The 18245-nt window shown below is 38.0% G+C and overlaps 1 protein-coding gene and 1 non-coding gene across 2 annotated transcripts in view; both read right to left on the bottom strand.

Moving 5' to 3' along the window:
* Nucleotides 1–13304, bottom strand: part of cox10 (cytochrome c oxidase assembly factor heme A:farnesyltransferase COX10) — a 32947-nt gene extending 19643 nt beyond the window's left edge. Inside the window, exons 1-4 of the mRNA XM_007571398.2 lie at nucleotides 13148–13304; nucleotides 9826–9968; nucleotides 9313–9703; nucleotides 8032–8156 (exon numbers count right to left, since the gene is read on the bottom strand). Coding sequence (XP_007571460.1) covers nucleotides 8032–8156; nucleotides 9313–9703; nucleotides 9826–9968; nucleotides 13148–13178 — 690 coding nt within the window. The 5' untranslated portion in view covers nucleotides 13179–13304. The remainder of the gene's footprint in view (nucleotides 1–8031; nucleotides 8157–9312; nucleotides 9704–9825; nucleotides 9969–13147) is intronic.
* A 112-nt stretch (nucleotides 13305–13416) lies between these two features.
* trnak-cuu (transfer RNA lysine (anticodon CUU)) lies at nucleotides 13417–13489 on the bottom strand. Its single transcript has one exon. It is a non-coding gene; the product is annotated as a tRNA-Lys (tRNA).
* Between the last annotated feature and the right edge of the window lie 4756 nt (nucleotides 13490–18245).

Here is an 18245-nt window from a genome sequence, read left to right on the forward strand (position 1 = left end):
TTCAGGTTTTGAATACTTGCAGACAAAAGCTGAAAGAAGAAAAAAAAAAAGAGGAAACTTTTGCTACTTTGCACAAATATTTAACCACACAAAGATTTTATGTCAGGCAAAGGACCCTCGTTTAAATATAGGGGCTCTGTGATCATTAGGGTGAACAGATCCATGCCAGAAAAATATTAAAGACTGTTTGTATTTAATATATTAGTGTCATTGCAGTAGGTGGTCAAAATGAGCATATATAATTTAAAATATAAAACCCTTGCAATATTAAGTCTATAACCTTTCTTTGTGTTATTACGCAAGTTATCCAAATACATTTTTAACTGACCTAATTTAATCACATTTAACTGTACAGATATATTATCTAAATAAATCCGATTTACACTTGACAGATAGATGAATAACACATGCAGGTAATAAATATAAATCACATCTTAAAGGCTTCAAAAAATATTTATAATTAAATCTAGTTACTTTTGAACTTTTAAAAACTATCATTGACAAAACTTGCATCTTCACTTTATTCATTTTTATCTTGATGAAAGGGTCACTTGGACATTGTTGTTTACATTTTATTTTGAGGAATGCCATAAATATGAAAGTCTATTGTAAAAGTAGTAAGTTAAAGAAAATGTTTTTTTTTTTTTGAGAAAAATATTTTTTTTGCAATATAAAATAAGCCTACAAATACAAGACAGAAATTATAATTAACAGCTGACCTAGTTGAGACCATGACAAAGCTATTAAAAGTACTATAAGTAGTGATTTATTTTCCACTTTGTGTTTTTATCTTGCTAAATCCTGCCAGAAGCAGCACTGTTGACAGAAAAATGAAATACATCTGACGGAGTGGGTTTGCTGTTGCTCGGTTTGAAGGAGATCAGCGATTACTAAAACACAGACCCAGACTTGGCTGGAGAGCAGGACCGGAGCCAGAATGCTTTCTGCTGAGTAGTTTCCTCCTCTCTGACTCGTCTCTAGAAGCTGTCGGCAACTTCCCTAGACGGCCACGAAGCCCATAATCACTTAGTTTTGTAAAAATTAAAAAAAAAAGTAAAGGTTAATAATAAGGGAGGTTGCTCCACATGGTTCTCCATCAGTCTGTCCCGTTTCATGACTCATGTTGTGACCGTTGTGGTGAGGTACGTTTGCACCAACAAGATGTGGCCCTGACAGCACCGTAAGTCGTTTTGGCGTGATCTTAATAGAATGATGACATACTGCTGGCAACTGCAGGAAAACTACTGTTTTCTTCTCTGCCCAAATCTTCCTTTGAAGTAAGGTCACGTTACATTAATTTGTCAAGACTTGAGGAAAAGTCGGAACACAAAGCGCATATACACCATGTGTTTCCTTCCAACAGCCTAAAGCAGTTTATTGATTGACTATCAGCACAACTTGAAACACCGTATTTAATAAGAAATAAATTGATTCCTGAGAGAATTTCATCCAATCAACTGACATGACAAACATAGCATTTGCAACATGAAATTTGATTTTATATAATGAGATTTAGTTCAACATGTCTTGTGACAGGGAGACTGAAAGAAGTTGCATTTGATTAAATGCAAAAACTGTGAATGCAGCTGAAGAATTCAACTGATAAACAGAATCAAATGCAAGTATCAGAATGTTTATAGTATGTGAATTGTATTTAAAATTTGTCCCTAATCTGTTGAAATGAAATGCTTTTCTTGTGTTTTCATAGTTTTATATATTAACTTTCTTTTCCTTTGATTTCCTTGTTTCAGTTTTACACTATTCTAACATGAAGAACAGTAAGTTAAGTTCTGAAAACTAAGAATGCAAAAAAATTAATTAAAACAAAACAGAGAATAATGTAGAGAAACATTGATAAATTGTGTCGGATAGCAGAAACAAATTTATCCTAAATATGCTTTCATGCAATATTCTGTAAAAAAAAAGAAAAGAAAAAAAAAGAGAAATTGAATAAAAATTAAAGAAAACACAGAAAAAGCCTGTAAATCCTACAGAGACAATACCATAATTAAAAGTTGCAATTTGGCAATAAGAAAATTCACTGTTTTCTATCTCCTCTTGATTTGTATCATATCACTAAATCTCACTCGTTATACAGTCCCATCTTCCCCTCAGGGACATTATTGCACTGTGACTACCTCCAGAAATGGATCAAAGGTGTAACAGGGGGTGGGTCAACTTCAACCCCCTCATCCAATGTTTCGTGTAAAGGCTGCAGATTGAAACTGTGATCTGAAGCGGGCCCATTAACCTGCTACAATTCTGCTTGATTTTCCAGATACAACAACATATCTAGAAGCTAGCATGTCATCAACACTACGGCAGTGAAACCTAACACTTCCTTAGCAACAATATTTGCCCTGGGTAACTATGAGTTTCTGTTAGGGACAATATGAGGCGCATCACTCCTTTCATGATAGTATCAGAGGAAACCATCTGTCAACCGTCTGAGGCTACAAGAAATTCATTTGTACATTTGGAAATGGACCGGCATCCCACAGTCAACAAAAACAAAAGGCTTTGAAGAAATTAACTATTAAACAGGGCTGGCTGGTTAAATATTAATCCTAATCTGATTGGGTGATACCCACAGAGTCATTTTTGCCATGTTTCCAGGGCAATTAAAAAGCAAATGTCCATCTTTTCTCTCAGGCTGAATTAACAGCTTGCTGGAGACCATCAAAACAGAAATCTACAAAGCCTCAAAGTCAAAGATCAACTCAGTCTTTTGTTTTAACTAAGCTGGTGGAAAACAAGATCTTAAGGGCAGCATCTGCAGCAAGGGAGGGATCTCCTTTCATGTAAAACCGGCCATTTGGCGAACACTCTGATGTGCCTGACCTTTAAACTTAAAAAAGCCCCCCCACAGCCATTCTCCAAAGCCTTTACGAGGCAAACTACAGCAACAATCTATCATTAATATGAAGCATTATTGAATATCTGTGCAAATGCAGACAATTAAAAAGGTAAGAATGAATAGTTTCTAATTCATTCATCACGCCGAAAATGCTAAAAGGTGAAGTTCAGAATAGTTAAGTTACTATGTAATTCTACAATTATCATAAATATTATGACAATATCCAACAAAACTAACCAATGGACGACAAATAACTTTCCTTTGGGGTTTTTATCTGTTTGTTCCTTTTATCAGGCAAAAGTGTTGGTGGGTGAGTTTGTAGTCCTTTGTGTCACAGTTGGTGGGATTTTAGGAGCTACAGGCTCTTGTTACAACTTATGACATTCTCAAGAGGTGCTGCCTTCAACATAGTACCTCCAAACAAAAAAAGAGCAAGGGTGGAAAAAAAAATACAGTGGCAGTCTCAACTTTGACTAGGTCATTCTAAGACATCAATATGTTTTATTTTGAAACATCCCACTGTAGCTCTGGTTAAATTGGACTGATTTCCTGCTGGAAGAGAAGCCTCTGTCCCCATCTTTAGTCATTTTTATCTTTAGCCGTTTTGGATTGCTTTTTTCTCCTTTGGCTTTAAAAAGATCTTCAGTGTGGGACAGTTTAGTCCCATAAATTTGCATATGCGATTTTCAAAGAGTCATCTTGCTTTATGTGCATGTTTAAAAAAAAAAATATATATATATATATATATATATATATATATATATATATATATATATATATATAAAGGGAACATTTCACTTTAATTTTGTGTGTGGCTCCAAATCCAGGCCTCCATTGGTTAATAAATTTGATTTCCATTGATGATTTTTGTGTGATTTTGTTGTCGGCACATTCAACTTTGTACAGAACAAAGTATTCAATGAGAATATTTCATTCATTCAGATCTAGGATGTGTTATTTGAGTGTTCCCTTTATTTTTTTGAGCAGTGTGTATAATATATATATAAAAAAAAACTGACATTGTAGAAAGTTCATAGAGGAATAGTTTGTGTTGTCGTCAGACTTTGATGGGTTTAAGTCGAAAACATTGGGTTCGTGGAGTTCACTTAATTATTTTTGCACAGATCAATTTAGTTCTCTGTAAAAGTCGCTCCTCTATTGCTCCAACAGAAGTAAAACGACTAAATGTCCCCTAAAAATAAATAAAGTACAGGTTGGTCTGGATGAAATGAAAATGTATTTAAATTAATCAAACTTTCATATTTAAAAAAAAAAAAAAAAAAAAGATTAGTGAAAGAAGCATGTAGTTTACAGACAGCTGGTAACACACAGCTGTCTGTAAAACCTGTGTCCCTGTTCAATCATCCCACCCGTACAGTCAAAAAGGCCGACCAAGATGCACTGACACGAAAGCACGCAAGACGGTAAATAATGCATGTCTGCACAGGACAAGACAGCAGGGTGCAGCTTGAGGTGGTAAGCAGTGGATGGGGTTGAGGGTGCGGGGTGGAGGAGGGGGAGTCGTGTGGGGGCTCGGTGTGCGTGCCAGCCTCAGACAGCTCACCACAAATGAGACAAAGACACAACAGAAACGAGCTGCCTTCGTCACGACAGCAGAAATGACACAAGTCAAGAGACAAAAACAAGCCTGTTTGCATTTTCATTAAACAAACACGCAAAGCAGCGTGGTGTGACTTACGCTTCAGATGCTGTCAAAACACTAAAGACACACCTCCCGCGGCCCCCACCCACCCGGCATTCAAAAGCTTCATTAGGTCCCGTTTACAGTGCCAAGGACCCTGAGACCTCCCTGGGGTCTTTCAGGCATCCTGCCTCAAACTTTCATCTGACCCAATTATCCAGTTAGAAGAAGTGGAGGTCAGGACTGAAAGTGAGAATGGCTGGGCCACCTGCAGAGGATTTTGCCATAAACATTTTAGCTATCATTAGGATCATAGAATACTTGGGGGGGAAAACAAACAAACAAACAAAAAAAGCACTAAAGTTAGTTATTTTCAAATAACTTAGAAGTCCCATTATATCTACTCATCACAAAAATATAAACTCTGAAGTTGAGCTTTGTTGCTGCATATGGCTTTTCTTTCTGACTATTAATCAATTTGACTGTAACCCCAAAGAATTCTGGTTAAAATACCACGGCTATTATGCTCCGGTTCCTTTGGGTCAGTTTCCAAAATAAATGAATGTTTGGAGAAGGAACCACAACATTTCCTTTTGGCCTATGGGTGCTTCCCAATGGGACAAATGGCAGCCTCGGCTTTTCACAGCGAATCCCAAGTTCTGACTTGGGATCGTTATAAATTTCTCCCTCGCTCCGTTTCTCGAGGAAATCTGACAGTTGTGTGGTCACAAGATCGCACACTGCTCTGCCTCTTTGGATGCAGAACATTAAGGGATTAGCGTGGAGCACCAAATCCTTAGGAAGTCATCTTCGCTTGATCTTTGCACTGATTTGTCAGGCTTTTTGTTTGATTTTCTGTGTATTAGAGAAAACAAAACAAAACAAAACAAAAAAAACGGTCTTTGATCATCCCAAACTAAACTTACATTGAAAAGCTGGCATTTTAGGGATGAAAGGGAGTGAGAGGGGAAAAAAGCCAAAGGCAGCAGCTCTGAAGTTAGAGTTGCACAATTTCTACTCTTTTTAGGATTACCAATTTAGAAAAATGCACAATGTTGAGAATGCGTGTGGACAGTCAAAGATAAAACAGATAATCAACACAAACTGTTCTTTTGCGGATGCATAGCTATGTGCAAAAGGAATTTAAGTTCAAGCACATTACAAAAGTATTCACACCCCTTGACTTCTTCACAATTATCACATTACAATGGAGGGTTTCAATGGAGCAAACCAACACACTGTGGTTTATAACAGTAAAGTAGAAAGAAAAGGACACATAGGTGTCACTTTTCTTTTTCTAAATGCATTTTAAATTGAGATATTTCAAGCTTGGGTTTTTTTTTAATACAGAGAGTACAAACATACCATGTTGACAAAAACTAACACTTAAAGCGAAATGGGTGTCAATAGAGACAGAGACAGAGTTACAATAGACAGGTTTCAATCAAAACATACTCAGCTGAATAAATGGCCCAGTCAAATCCAAGTGAGAAAAAATTGAGATGAGAAAATACTTTTGCAAGGCACTGCAATTCCATTTTTTCTGCCAACAAGATATTATTCAGTCTTTCCTGATTCCAGAAGAAAACCAACATCAAAGTCAGCTGCACATCAAGACAGGTGGCTATTAAGACTGAAAGCACGATCCCCATCCCATCCCCAGCCATTTCCAATTAAGACTCCGATGACATTGTACTTAAAGAGAGCAAGGGAGAAAAGAGCTGCGAGAGATTCTCTCTCATGTAGAGGTTCAGGGTCACAAGCCAACAACATTGCCACAGAAAAACACTTCTTGGCATCATGCACCATAAGCTGAATTTAAAGTAAGACTCAAAGAGGCAATTGTGGAAATAAAAAAAAGAGAGAAATTTTAAACAAAGGTTCCACAAGGATCTCTTTTCACTTCGGTATATATTTATCCACAGAAACAATGCAGGATTCCATAATTGCCAGTTAGAGCAAAATTAAATACGAAATCCTAAAAATACTCACAATGCTCATGTACAATGCAGTTTTTCTTTAGGCATACACTGCAAATTATGATTTTATTTCATTCCGATTCTTTATTCAGGACTACAACACAATAAAGGTAAAAAAAAAAATGCACAGGAGGTCTTTGTTGTACAATTTCTACTCTTTTTAAGGACGACCAGTTTAGAAAAATGCAGATAAGGATTGCAAGGTTTTATCCTTACCTGCATCAAAAACATACCATCTTTTATCTTAATTTCACTTAACTCAAAACAGATGCATGCTGCTGATGCATTTAAAGAATGAAATGGTGGGAATTCTAAGTCATGATAAAAAAAACTCTGATTTTTCAGTATGAATTTGCATCCCCATTATTACAGTAAATTATTAGAAAATTGTCTAATTCTAATAGCTGGATGACTAACTGCTGCATTCCCAGACTGAACGCTTGTACTCATCTGAAAGGTATTTGTAGGTTAAACATTTGAAATGTGCATCAACAGGGCAGGAACCAGCTGAACTTCCATGGATTAGAACCGATGGACATGCATCTTAATACATGCATTAGCATGTATTAAGTGAGTGTGATTGGTTCTGGAAACTCTTTGATGCATAAATGGGGATATTTATGAAATTCCTTCAATGGTCTGTTAGATGCAAAGCTATCTCGATTAAATAACATAGCACACATGTTTTTCTTTTATTTTGGGTTGTTCAAACGTCTACCAGGGTTTAACTATTCAGTTAAGACAAGGACATTTTTCCAACATCTTAAAAATATTTACACTTCTGCTAAGTGTGAGACGTAAAAAAGCAAAGCAGCCAGCTCTGTTGTTGGGTCAAAACATTCCCAAAAATTATAGGTGACTCGTCTAAGGTCTTTGCATTATTTTCTACAGATACTCAACTATTTAGTTACTAAACAGAAGATGAGACATATGGTGAAGGCTCAGGTGGAGGTTCGCCTTAAGGGCACCAACTCACAGTATAATCAAGGTCTCTGCAAAATTACAGGCTAAAACCACAACTAAACACAGTTCAATCAAGGGCTAGCAAAGAGTTCACCCATTATGCTAAAATTCTCAAATCACAGAGCAAATTCCGACGTAAGACGTCAACACAAGACAGTGGAGGGAGGCTCTACTGACTCAGGCCATTCTAAGTGCCTCTATAGAAAAAAAAGGTCCTTTGTTTACAGATATGAAAAAAAAAAAAAGCTTTCAGGAGAGAAATAATGACAACTTGCAGGCAACTCGATGCATTTTTGAGATGTGTAGCTTAAATAGAAATGTGGAGCGGATGAGAACAAAAGGTGAGGATGATGGTTCTTGCAGATGTTTCTGGAAAATGATTGATTATTCTAAGACAACTGCGTGTAGAAGCATGTCGTCCAGCTACCTTATGTTTGTATTACAAAACAGTTGGAGGTCAACAAATATCCGTCTACGCCTGACAAAAGTTGACAAGATCACAAAAGATTTCCTCAAAGTTGCCACTTTCAGAAGATGTCTACAGCCTGTAAGAAACCTTAATGTTGGGTAGCAATATGAAAGCAACCGACCTGGTTAATGGAATTGGCAGCACAGGATGCCAGGCCTGTTCCCAGAGAAGACACGAAAAACAAGACGGGATCAAAAGGAACGGGAGCCATTGCAAAACCGGCTGCTGCAGTTGTTGCCACCAGAGCTGAAAACAGACAAAACAAGAAATACCCCCCCCCAGTTAAAAATCACTTAATAATAATTCCTTTGTTTAATTAATTTATGTGCTAGTAGTATACTCGTAATCATTTATTTCTCTCCATTTTGTTTTCCGACACTAAATAAAGACTTTCATCCATAAAGGCTATGCAGAAATATCAGTGTGCCACAGATTTAATGAGAAAAACCACCAGACGTAACAATGCATTTTTCATACCTGCAACCTTTACTGTGCATTTAGCAAATGGCTGCCTCATTTGCTAAATGGGGCAGCCATACTGAATGTTAAAATTAGGTTTGCTTGGAAAACTGGAAACCTTTCCAGATGGATTTGTTAGACAGTGTTGGAAACTTTACTATGATAATTATTAACTGGTAAAAGTGTGATCAATAATCTAATATGTAAACTGTGCACAGTGGTTATATTTCAGGTTGAAATCTCCCAACATATTCAACTCTATCTTATCTTCATCATTTGGCAGTGCAAAACGGGAGTGAAATTTTAGACTGCAAAATCAGTTTGTTAGATATGTAGAAAAACTACATATCCATAGATTAAGTATCCAGTAGAAGTTCTGATGGGAACAGTGTGGGTTGAACATACAGTTTCTTAATTGACATACTCAGCCAGTTAATTTTGCATATTTATTTGGTTAGCATGGATAACAACACACTTTCTCAGGTCTTTCATAAAAAGGACTGTAGACCATGGAAACATTATATCGACACATTATAGCATTTCTAAAACTTTGTATATCTTGATACCAACAGCAGACCCATGCTTACTTCTGCCAAGTATAACTTGAGAAGCAAAAAAAAATAAAATAAATAAGCTATCCAAGCTGTTTCAGTCTAACAAACAACTACAGTTCACTGTCTTTAATGGTCACAGTGCAGAGCCCAGAGAAAAACAACCATTTTTATATTATACTAGCATATGATATTTTTTGAGGTTGTGAAAATGCAACCAATTGAAACTCCAGTATACGTTGATAGCAGTAAACAGTCATTACATGAGAAAAGTAAAGATTTTGTCAATCATACAGCTTTTTGATGAATTATAAAACAGCCAATAAGACTCAATGAAACCAGAGATGTATATATATGTATATATCAACACGGTGATGTTTAAGGTACTCTACCTGTAAGTTTGATTTTAGCAAGTCTAGCGTAGACATCTGGTAGGTCACCCGCATCGACTTTCAGCGGCTTCCACTGTCTGTCGAGACGGGCCTGCTTCGCCTCCTCCGTCTCCACTTGAACGTGCGGAGGCTCGTCTGTGGTTGCAGCAAAATGGGACGCAGAACCTTTTGGAGTTGTTGCACTTTGCGTACCAGGCTTTGCAGCGAAGTTTTCAGGTTGTGTTTCACGCGTTACATCCTCCGACAGTGGGGCGACTGCTGCGAGCTCAGCATTAATCGCCGGTATTCTCTCCACCTGTCTTTCAACGCTGGCATCTCTTTCATCGACAACTGTCGGGTCGTGCTTGGGGACCGCGCGCTGCTGAAGTCCACTGCTGGTTTTGGTAACATACTATGAAAACAAAGTGAGGAGCAAAAAGGGACAAAATGGTTTACAGATTTATTGTTGGGTTGATCAATTTTGGCACAACACATTGGGTTAGAAATAGGGTTGGTAATGCCCAATGAGGATACCTGTCGTTTCAGAAAGTTAAGATGTTGATACGTCAGCGAGTTTGAGGGATTTCTTTTGTGGAGGTAAATAAGACTTCGAGCAGTCTGGTCACATCGAGGAGCGATTTGAACCAATCGCTCTTTTATTCTTACACCTAGAAAACCTGTGGGAAAAAAAGAAACACAATTAATCCCTTAACACAGTACTAAGCCCTGACAGGAAATATTCCCAAAACACACTTGTTTCATTATGTTCTCCATTGAACTGACAGGCATATTTTTGTTAAGTGAGGAATGTTTTGAACCTCTTCTGACAATTAAAATAATTCTTACATTATCTACTGATAGTCTAATGCAGTGGTTCCCAAACATTTTCTCCTGGACCCCCCCCTGTAGTTTCCAAACATTCTCTGGGCTTCCCTTGTGGATTACCAAAATGGAGAGGCTACCTGGTTGAATGATGTGTGTGAGTGGTGGGGGGAGTGGGAAGTGATCAACTTATTTTGGCGACAAAATGAATTGAAGAAGCTGAACATAGACAACATTGTCAGTAGCCTAGAGGACACTTGTTAAGCTTAAGGTGCTGTGTTGATATTAGCTAGTCATCATTTAGCTAACATTACCTGCATCCCAGCGCCCCCAGTGCCTCAAGGAAGGGGGCGCTCATGATCCCAGACATTAAGACAGTAACAGCGAGCTAGCAGCTAGCCATGCAGTAAAGTCAAGTGCAGCGATACATTTATAGTTTTCTCCTCTTACCACAGCAATCACTAATTAATAATCCCAAAATAATCAGTAAGCCTAAAACCATACTACTGCAACAGACTGAATGTTCTGCTCTTTGTGTGGGAAATATCTGAGTATTTATTTTTTTGTGGCGTTGTTGTCAGTTGCTATGGCAACGAGTGTGCTTGTAGCTGCGCTGATACAGAGAGCGAGAGAGACGTGGTTTTGAGTTGTTCTTTAACGATTTTCCCTTTGCTGTGGAGCACAGCACGAACTTAATAATATCTACGTCCAAGTTTGATTGCGTTAACGGAATTTGGCCACGTCGGCAGTGTGGCCATGGATGGCATGTAAAGGAATAGCCTTTTTGCCCTCCAGCATTGTCCGCATGCGCAAAATTTTCTTATGTAAACATGTAAACATTTCTTATGTAAACTTGCATGGGGTCTAGATTTGTAAATCTGATGACGATTAAGTCAGTGCCTCACCAGCTATGAATCTCACCGCACGTCACTGCTGCATCCAACAGCTTTACTCAACTCAGTCAGTTTGGAGGAAAAACTGTGAAAAGTTCTTTGCGTTTTTGCTGGTTTGCTGCCATGATTCTAACACACCCCTGAGTGCAGCAGCAGCAGCAGCAGCAGCAGGTCTCCGTCGCTGCCACACAGGTGTAAACCCAGTGCAAGCGTCGTAGCGCTGATGTTGTGTTTAAAGGCAGCTCGGAAAAACAGCTTACAACGTGATAACAATGGCTTATACCGTTTTATAAGCCATTGTTATCACAATGGCGCGACCCACAGTTCTCAAACTGTGGGTCGCGCCCCACAGTTTGGGAACCTCTGGTCTAATGCAAGAAAGTACGGTTATACGACACCAATACTGCAAGAGGTCTCTTAGAAGTTTTGTTGGTTTGATCAGAAGTCATAATTAGTCATATTTCATAAGAGTCAACTGGCCTAAATAGGCATAAGAAACAAGATAAATAGAATATGTTGAGAACATTTTAGGAAGCTTTAATTAAGTAAAATAAGTTGCATGTAAGATAAAATCAACTTGATTCAATTAATCTCCATTTCTTATAAAAAAAAAATACCACTAAGAAAAACAGGCTCTGGCTTTATCACTCTTCTTCCTATTGGCAGTCACATTTTGGCATTTTTCCCTTCCTACTTCCATTTCATACAGACCTTTCAAAAGCCATATATTTACATTTATTTCTCTAGGTATTTTGGTATTTCTTTTATTTTTCTAGATTTATTATGTAGGTAATAATGGAAATACTTGAGTCCCAGGAAGAACACAGTTAAACTCTATATATAACTCTAATATCACACCCTACTTTCATTTGTAATGGTTCTAATGTCATTAAATCCAGCTATCTCTCCTGAAATATGATAGATTATGACACCTACCCATCCCTAAAATAACTCCTGGTATCCTGGTAGATAACACGTCCTGGACAAAATTAAACACATTCCCTTACAGAAAAAGAATAAGCAGGTTTTAGAATTAATTATTTGAAATCCTCAACACCAAAATTGGACACAAAATTTCTCAAAGGTGGGCAAAATGCCCCAAAGTCCACTCCGGAAGCCGGATATGAAACAACCAATGTACTAATATGGTAAAATGGAGAAATGACCAAAACACAGTAAAATAACATACATTAAGTGACATGCTTGAATTGACTTGCATTGTTTGTGATTACACATCCAGAAAAATAATTGTTACAAAAGTAGACATTCGAAGTCTTTCAATCATTTCATATTATTTGAAGTGGTTTTAATTTCAAATGAAATAGGCACAGCAAACTTTTAATACAATTAAACCATACATATTAATTTCCCTGAGAGTTTGTATAGCACCCCATTTCCGTATCTTATCCCCTGTTTGGACCACCCGAGACTTATGAAATATGATAGACTTTGATGACAGGTAATCAAACTAAAAATATCTCAAAGAAACCTCCTGTTGCTAGATACAATTTCTAGTAGCCATATTGGGAAATTATTGTATGATGGACTATGAGTATATGGTACAATTTAATTTTAGTCGTAGAAATTAATTAAACGAATTAATTGTCGGTCACAAAGATCAAATGTCCAAAACGCCCAAATTAGGCAGACACTAGATATAACTCAAATATTATGAGTTTTACATTTTGTGATATCAGGAAGAGTAAATCAAGGCTTAATAAGCATATTTCTGTTAATCTACTAGGAGTTTATGAGTACGGGGATAGATTTCCAGTTCGTTATTCTGTGCAGCTTCTATCATTTGCTATGGTATGTTTGTTGTTGTCTCCCAGCCACGTCTTATAGCTAATAGAAGCATGCATCCTTGTGTTATTTCTGCAACTATTTCGATATTCAACAGTATCATTTAAAGCAGAATGGTGGTCTTTAGCGAAAGCTATGTTTTTGCATAGAAACCGATAATAGACAGCCGGACAAAGTCACTTGTAGACTCCTTTATAAGCTAACTCTCAACCAGTAAGCTACATGCTGAACTAGCTTCTGCATTAGCTTTCGGGCTGCTAACAGCGTGCAAGACAAAAATGTGTCTGTAAAGGTAAACAGCTGGCTAACGGAATATTACATTTTTCTCCTGCCCTTACCTGTCAGTCTGCTGCATGGCGTTTTATACATGTCTTAGGATCATAAAGCTGCCTTCAGGTTCGACCCTTTCACAGGCAGTGAGCCGCCATTTTGACCTCGTTACGTATGTAGAAGCACTTCCGGGATGCAAATGAGTGACGACGGCAAAACGAAAGAGAAGAGACAAATGTGTTTTCTCACTGAAATCTATCTGTATACCACGTTCAGTGACCAAACCCGCTAGGCTTTTAAACGGCATCTCATGTTTCAGGTCTAGAAGAAAAACTTGCGCCCAACGTGGGGCTCGAACCCACGACCCTGAGATTAAGAGTCTCATGCTCTACCGACTGAGCTAGCCGGGCTCATGATGTCGCAGAAAGGGAGACCAAAATGTCGAAAACATTCGTCAAACGTGAGCCTGCGGTACCGACGTAATGTTTAGTAGTATTATTATTGATGAATGTAGTAATAGTACTCTATGTCCTGGCCATTGCCTTGCATGGCCAGGATGTAGATATTGCATAATATGGAAAGAAAATAGAATGTGGTTTCCAAAGTTTTTCTAAAAAGAAAATCTTCCACAAGAGTGGATTCTGCCTGCTTTGTTGGATCTTAAATATTTAAATAAAATATAGTCCGACCACTTGCTTAAAACTACACTATGTATCTTGAAAAAACATATACAGAAAAGGGAAAACACATCACCGGTCAGCAGACGAAAAGGAAACAGAAAAAAAAAAAAAATTAAAAAAACAATTTAAACCTCTAATTTCAACCAGAAAGTACCAATATAAAACACAGATTAACCAATTAGCATAACCAATTCCGACAAAATCGCTCGACAAAAGCACTGGACATTCAAATGCTCAAAACAAAAGCCCAGAAGCCAACACAGAGAGGAACCACACAGCGGAGCCCCAAACCGCACGCCACAACCACTCGCTAACAGCAATGGCGGCAAGTCCATCCGGGCAAGACCCCACCAACAAAACGCCAAAAATAAAAACGCAAAAAAAACAATTAAGATAAGGACTAAAATGCAAAAAGTTAGCTTATGTCTAGAAGGTACAGTGTTTTGTGTTTTTTTTGTCACCAACTGTGTATGTATCGTGTTTTGTGTGCGGAGGAGCGATCAGAAACGGCAGAGAACAGACTCGAGGTGAGGCAGGCAGTTCTCTTGCCTCATCGCAGGGGGCGCTCATGATCCCAGATATTGTGACTGCACAACTGCAGAGTAAGACACAGTGAGTTAGCTATGGAGCTAGCCATACAGTAAATAAGTAAAGTACAGCAATATATTTGTTTTTTCCTCTCTTCCGATGTCAACATGAAAGACTACATTTCTACACTTAAACAGTTTTCTAAAGTGGATTTTCAATTGAAGCAGGAGATAATAACTAAAGGAAGACCAACACCGGAGCTGAAGGTTTTGCTTCAAGACAGTTTCATGATTCTTAAACGGAGTAGAAAAGACATGCCGAAGATAGACTTAGCTTTAGATGAACGGATATTTTTGTGCAGAATTAGGGGTGCATGGATATCATTGATAAGTAAAGGTAAGACAGCAATAAGGTGTGTTTGTTTAGTTTTTTAATGAAATGTGCGTTTTGTCGACTACAGTTTGTATGTCAAAATAATTCAGTAAAGTAGACGTGGTAGCTAATCTACCACAGCAATTATTTATTAATAAAACATTAAGCCTAAAACATACTACAACAACATACTGAATGTTCTGTTCTGTGTGCAAAATTCTTGAATGTTCTTTTGGTGTTAAATCCTAAAATATAAAGCGGCATTGTTGTCAGTTGCTATGGCAACGTGTCTGCGTGTAGCTTGGCGGATTTGCTGTGGATTATATACGAAATTAAAACCTACATTTCTAAGTTTCACTGAGTTAACGCGGCTATTGATGACATGTAAAAGATTAGTCTTCATATATATATATATATATATATATATATATATATATATATATATAGAGAGAGAGAGAGAGAGAGAGAGAGAGAGAGCGCGGCCTAGTCTACTGAATAAATTATTCTAATGAAATAAATTACCAGAACTAAATTACAAAACTGTACAAAAAAAGAGAAAAACAGAAGTACCTACTTATATCCTGCCCATCATGACTGCATTCAAGTCTAGTTGTACTTGTTTCAGTTGAAGACTGTAGATCATAAAATTGCGCAACACTGCCTGTAATTTTATATATTTTTTTCTCATTTTGATTCATGTCAAAACATAGTTCTTTTCTTTAAATAACACAATATAATGATGCTTTTTCTGTTTTATTTGAGTTCTTTCACTTGCCTCCTTGCTTCCCTGCTACAAATACACAGTCTAATCCTCATGCACTATTAGGATTAAGAATGATGAATGCCGACAATACACTAGGCCATTCCAGATCTGGCATTAGCGAGGACCTTTATTGCATGGGATAACCATTATGTTCTGTCCTACAAGATTTCGTACTGCACTGACCCGGTCAACCTCTTTACATTTGGTTTTCAATTGATGGCTGAAAGTGGGGGTTTATTGCTTGGTTTTACACCATACTATTTATCTGTGGGCAGTGTTACACTACTACAGTTTTCCATGTTCAACTAATTTTCCATGGAAGCAGGATAGACGTTCCTGAATAGCCAGACCTGCCAAGTTAATGGCTCTGAAGGCACCGAGTCAAACCATAATCTTTTGTGTAGCAATTTGTCGGCTACTGCTGTTGATGATTGACATCCTGCTTGGTTTCTGGGACTAACATTAATAAACATACACGTTCAGGAGAAGATAGCCACTGCTACTCTGGAACAGAGTGGAATAATGTTTGCTGGTTGCTGTGAGGAAAAGCTTATCCCCTGCCAGTGAGAGTGAATTGGTTTTGGCCTGGGAGTAACTCCAACCATTCTTGTATCCCGACTACTTGATTATTAGTCTGGCTGGTTGGACAAATACCCTGAAACTGCATAATTGCATGTTAGCTCGAGTTTTAGAATTTGTTGCTGAGAGCTTCAGGTGAAAAAAAAAAAAAGACAACGAAACCACTTCATTGGACTGGTGAAGTGGATTCAAGCTTCCAAGTCAAGCCAGGAAGCTTGACTTGTTTTGAAGATTGCACAAAACACAAAGCCGAACGTGCCTTCAATGCCCTCTAGCCATAAGGTCGGTAAAAAGACAAAACCTGGAGAACAGATGGGCAAGAAGGGCTTAAAGCAAAAGAAGAAGTTAGTGGGGGTCTGTTCAGCCCCAAAAGGGTCTCTGAAAGGATCTCTATAGTTATTCTACCTCTTGTGGTGGTCTCACTATGAGGGCCTTTTATCACTGCGTTCACTGCATCTTGAAGGAAAAAATGAAATGGCTGTATACAGTCTCTCTGGAGAGCAACAAAGAAACAAAAGGAATGAGGGCTTGCATTGTCTGCGTGATGACATAGTTTATCTGGGTAAAAGCCGGCTGATGTCAGCCAGGGGACAGTAGCATTTTTTAAGGGAGACCATTAAGTCTACTTCGCCTCCTTAAACAGCATTCATGTTGCTTCTTTGACATCCATAAAGTCTCCATGTTGTTTTTGTTGTTGTTGTTGTTGGGGTTAAGTGTACGCAAATAAAAACAGCGATGAGCCAAAACATTATGGCCACTGACAAAGTTGTTCACTGCTTGGAAAGGTTGAGGATCAATTAGGTTCCTTTGCAAATTTGCATTACCGTTTTGTATTTATGTGTCACCATTTTGTCCAATGCTACTTCTATTTCAAACCTATTTGTCTCAGAATTGTTTTGATAAATAAATACACATATTTCATGGTATTAGGGTGACAAGACTGAGTACGAGAACATGTCACAATAAAATAAGTTACAGCTTTTGTCGATAAAGTGATTAAACATGAAAGCGTTCAAGATGTAGAGTACCGGCATAGCACATTGCCATAACTGTAAGTCAGGGAGGTTGGTATAGTCTTGATTGCAGACTTTCAGTACTTTCATGCAGTGTTTCTGGTGCAGGATCAGGAAGAGATGGCCAGAGTCTATGTGATAGAAAGAAATGCTGATGAGGTGAGCTTTGTTTTAAGATAACAAGGGGTTTTTTGGAATCTCTTAGAACTGTCTTGAGCAGTAGATTTTAGATCTTTAGCATAGTTTAAGGTCTTTTTTTTTCCCCTTTGGACTTTGGCCTCATTGACTTACATTTGTCTTTCTGAAGAAAAGTTTGTGAAACATAATTTGCACAAGACATTTTATCACTTGTAAAACAAGTTCTTCATTTGAGTCATAATTTTCTTATCTGCACATAGGGAATACGTATAAATGTAGTACGTCTTGTCAAATAAAAAATAAGAGAAATGGTGGGGTTTAACAGGTATACTCAACACACTACTCTACATTACTTTATCCACTTTGACAAAAATTCCAGTTCCAGCTCAAGATAAGTCACTAATTTCAGATGAAACCTTTATTTATTTAAAAGTGTCAGAGACCTCAGGTTGTTAAAGCAAAGGGGGTAATTTTTCAGACAGTAATGTGTCTTTCTTTTTTCTTTTATCCGTTAAAGAAAAGCTTAATCTTTTATTTAAAACAAAAAGAAAAAAAACTTGTTTTATGTTTGGCACACAGGGGAGTGTGCTCAGAGCTTACAATAAAAACAATATTCTCTCAGGAATCTCCAATAAATGTCGGCGAATTACGGGGGCCTCCTAGACCTGTCATCACCTCACTTCATCTGCTCTGATTTACAAGCACTGTACCAGAGGTTTGTGTGCCATCACTAATCCCACAGGGATGACCCACTAAGTGGCAGCGGAGTCAGACCCTTGGAAAAACAGAGCGGGGGCAGACAGAGCTGCATAACTCCAAGCAGAAACAGATGCAGAGACACTCTCCTGTTTATAATTGATTTTCAAGGCCAACATCTTGTTGTCACAGTTTGTCTAACGAGCCCGCTGGCTGGCGCCCTGTTGCTCATCAACCACAAAGTGTCAGTCGGGGCAGACGCTCACCACTCCCTGCCCCCACTAGGATGGCACCGTGTTGGAAACCTGACATCACCCCTTGGTTATTTCACTCTGGGAATGGTTTGTTTCTGGGTATTAGAAGTGCAGGCTGACTTGTTTTCTGAAGATATTCTGAG

This window comes from Poecilia formosa, unplaced genomic scaffold, assembly GCF_000485575.1.
Source record: "Poecilia formosa unplaced genomic scaffold, Poecilia_formosa-5.1.2 Scaffold7, whole genome shotgun sequence".
NCBI classification, from domain to species: Eukaryota; Metazoa; Chordata; class Actinopteri; order Cyprinodontiformes; family Poeciliidae; genus Poecilia; species Poecilia formosa.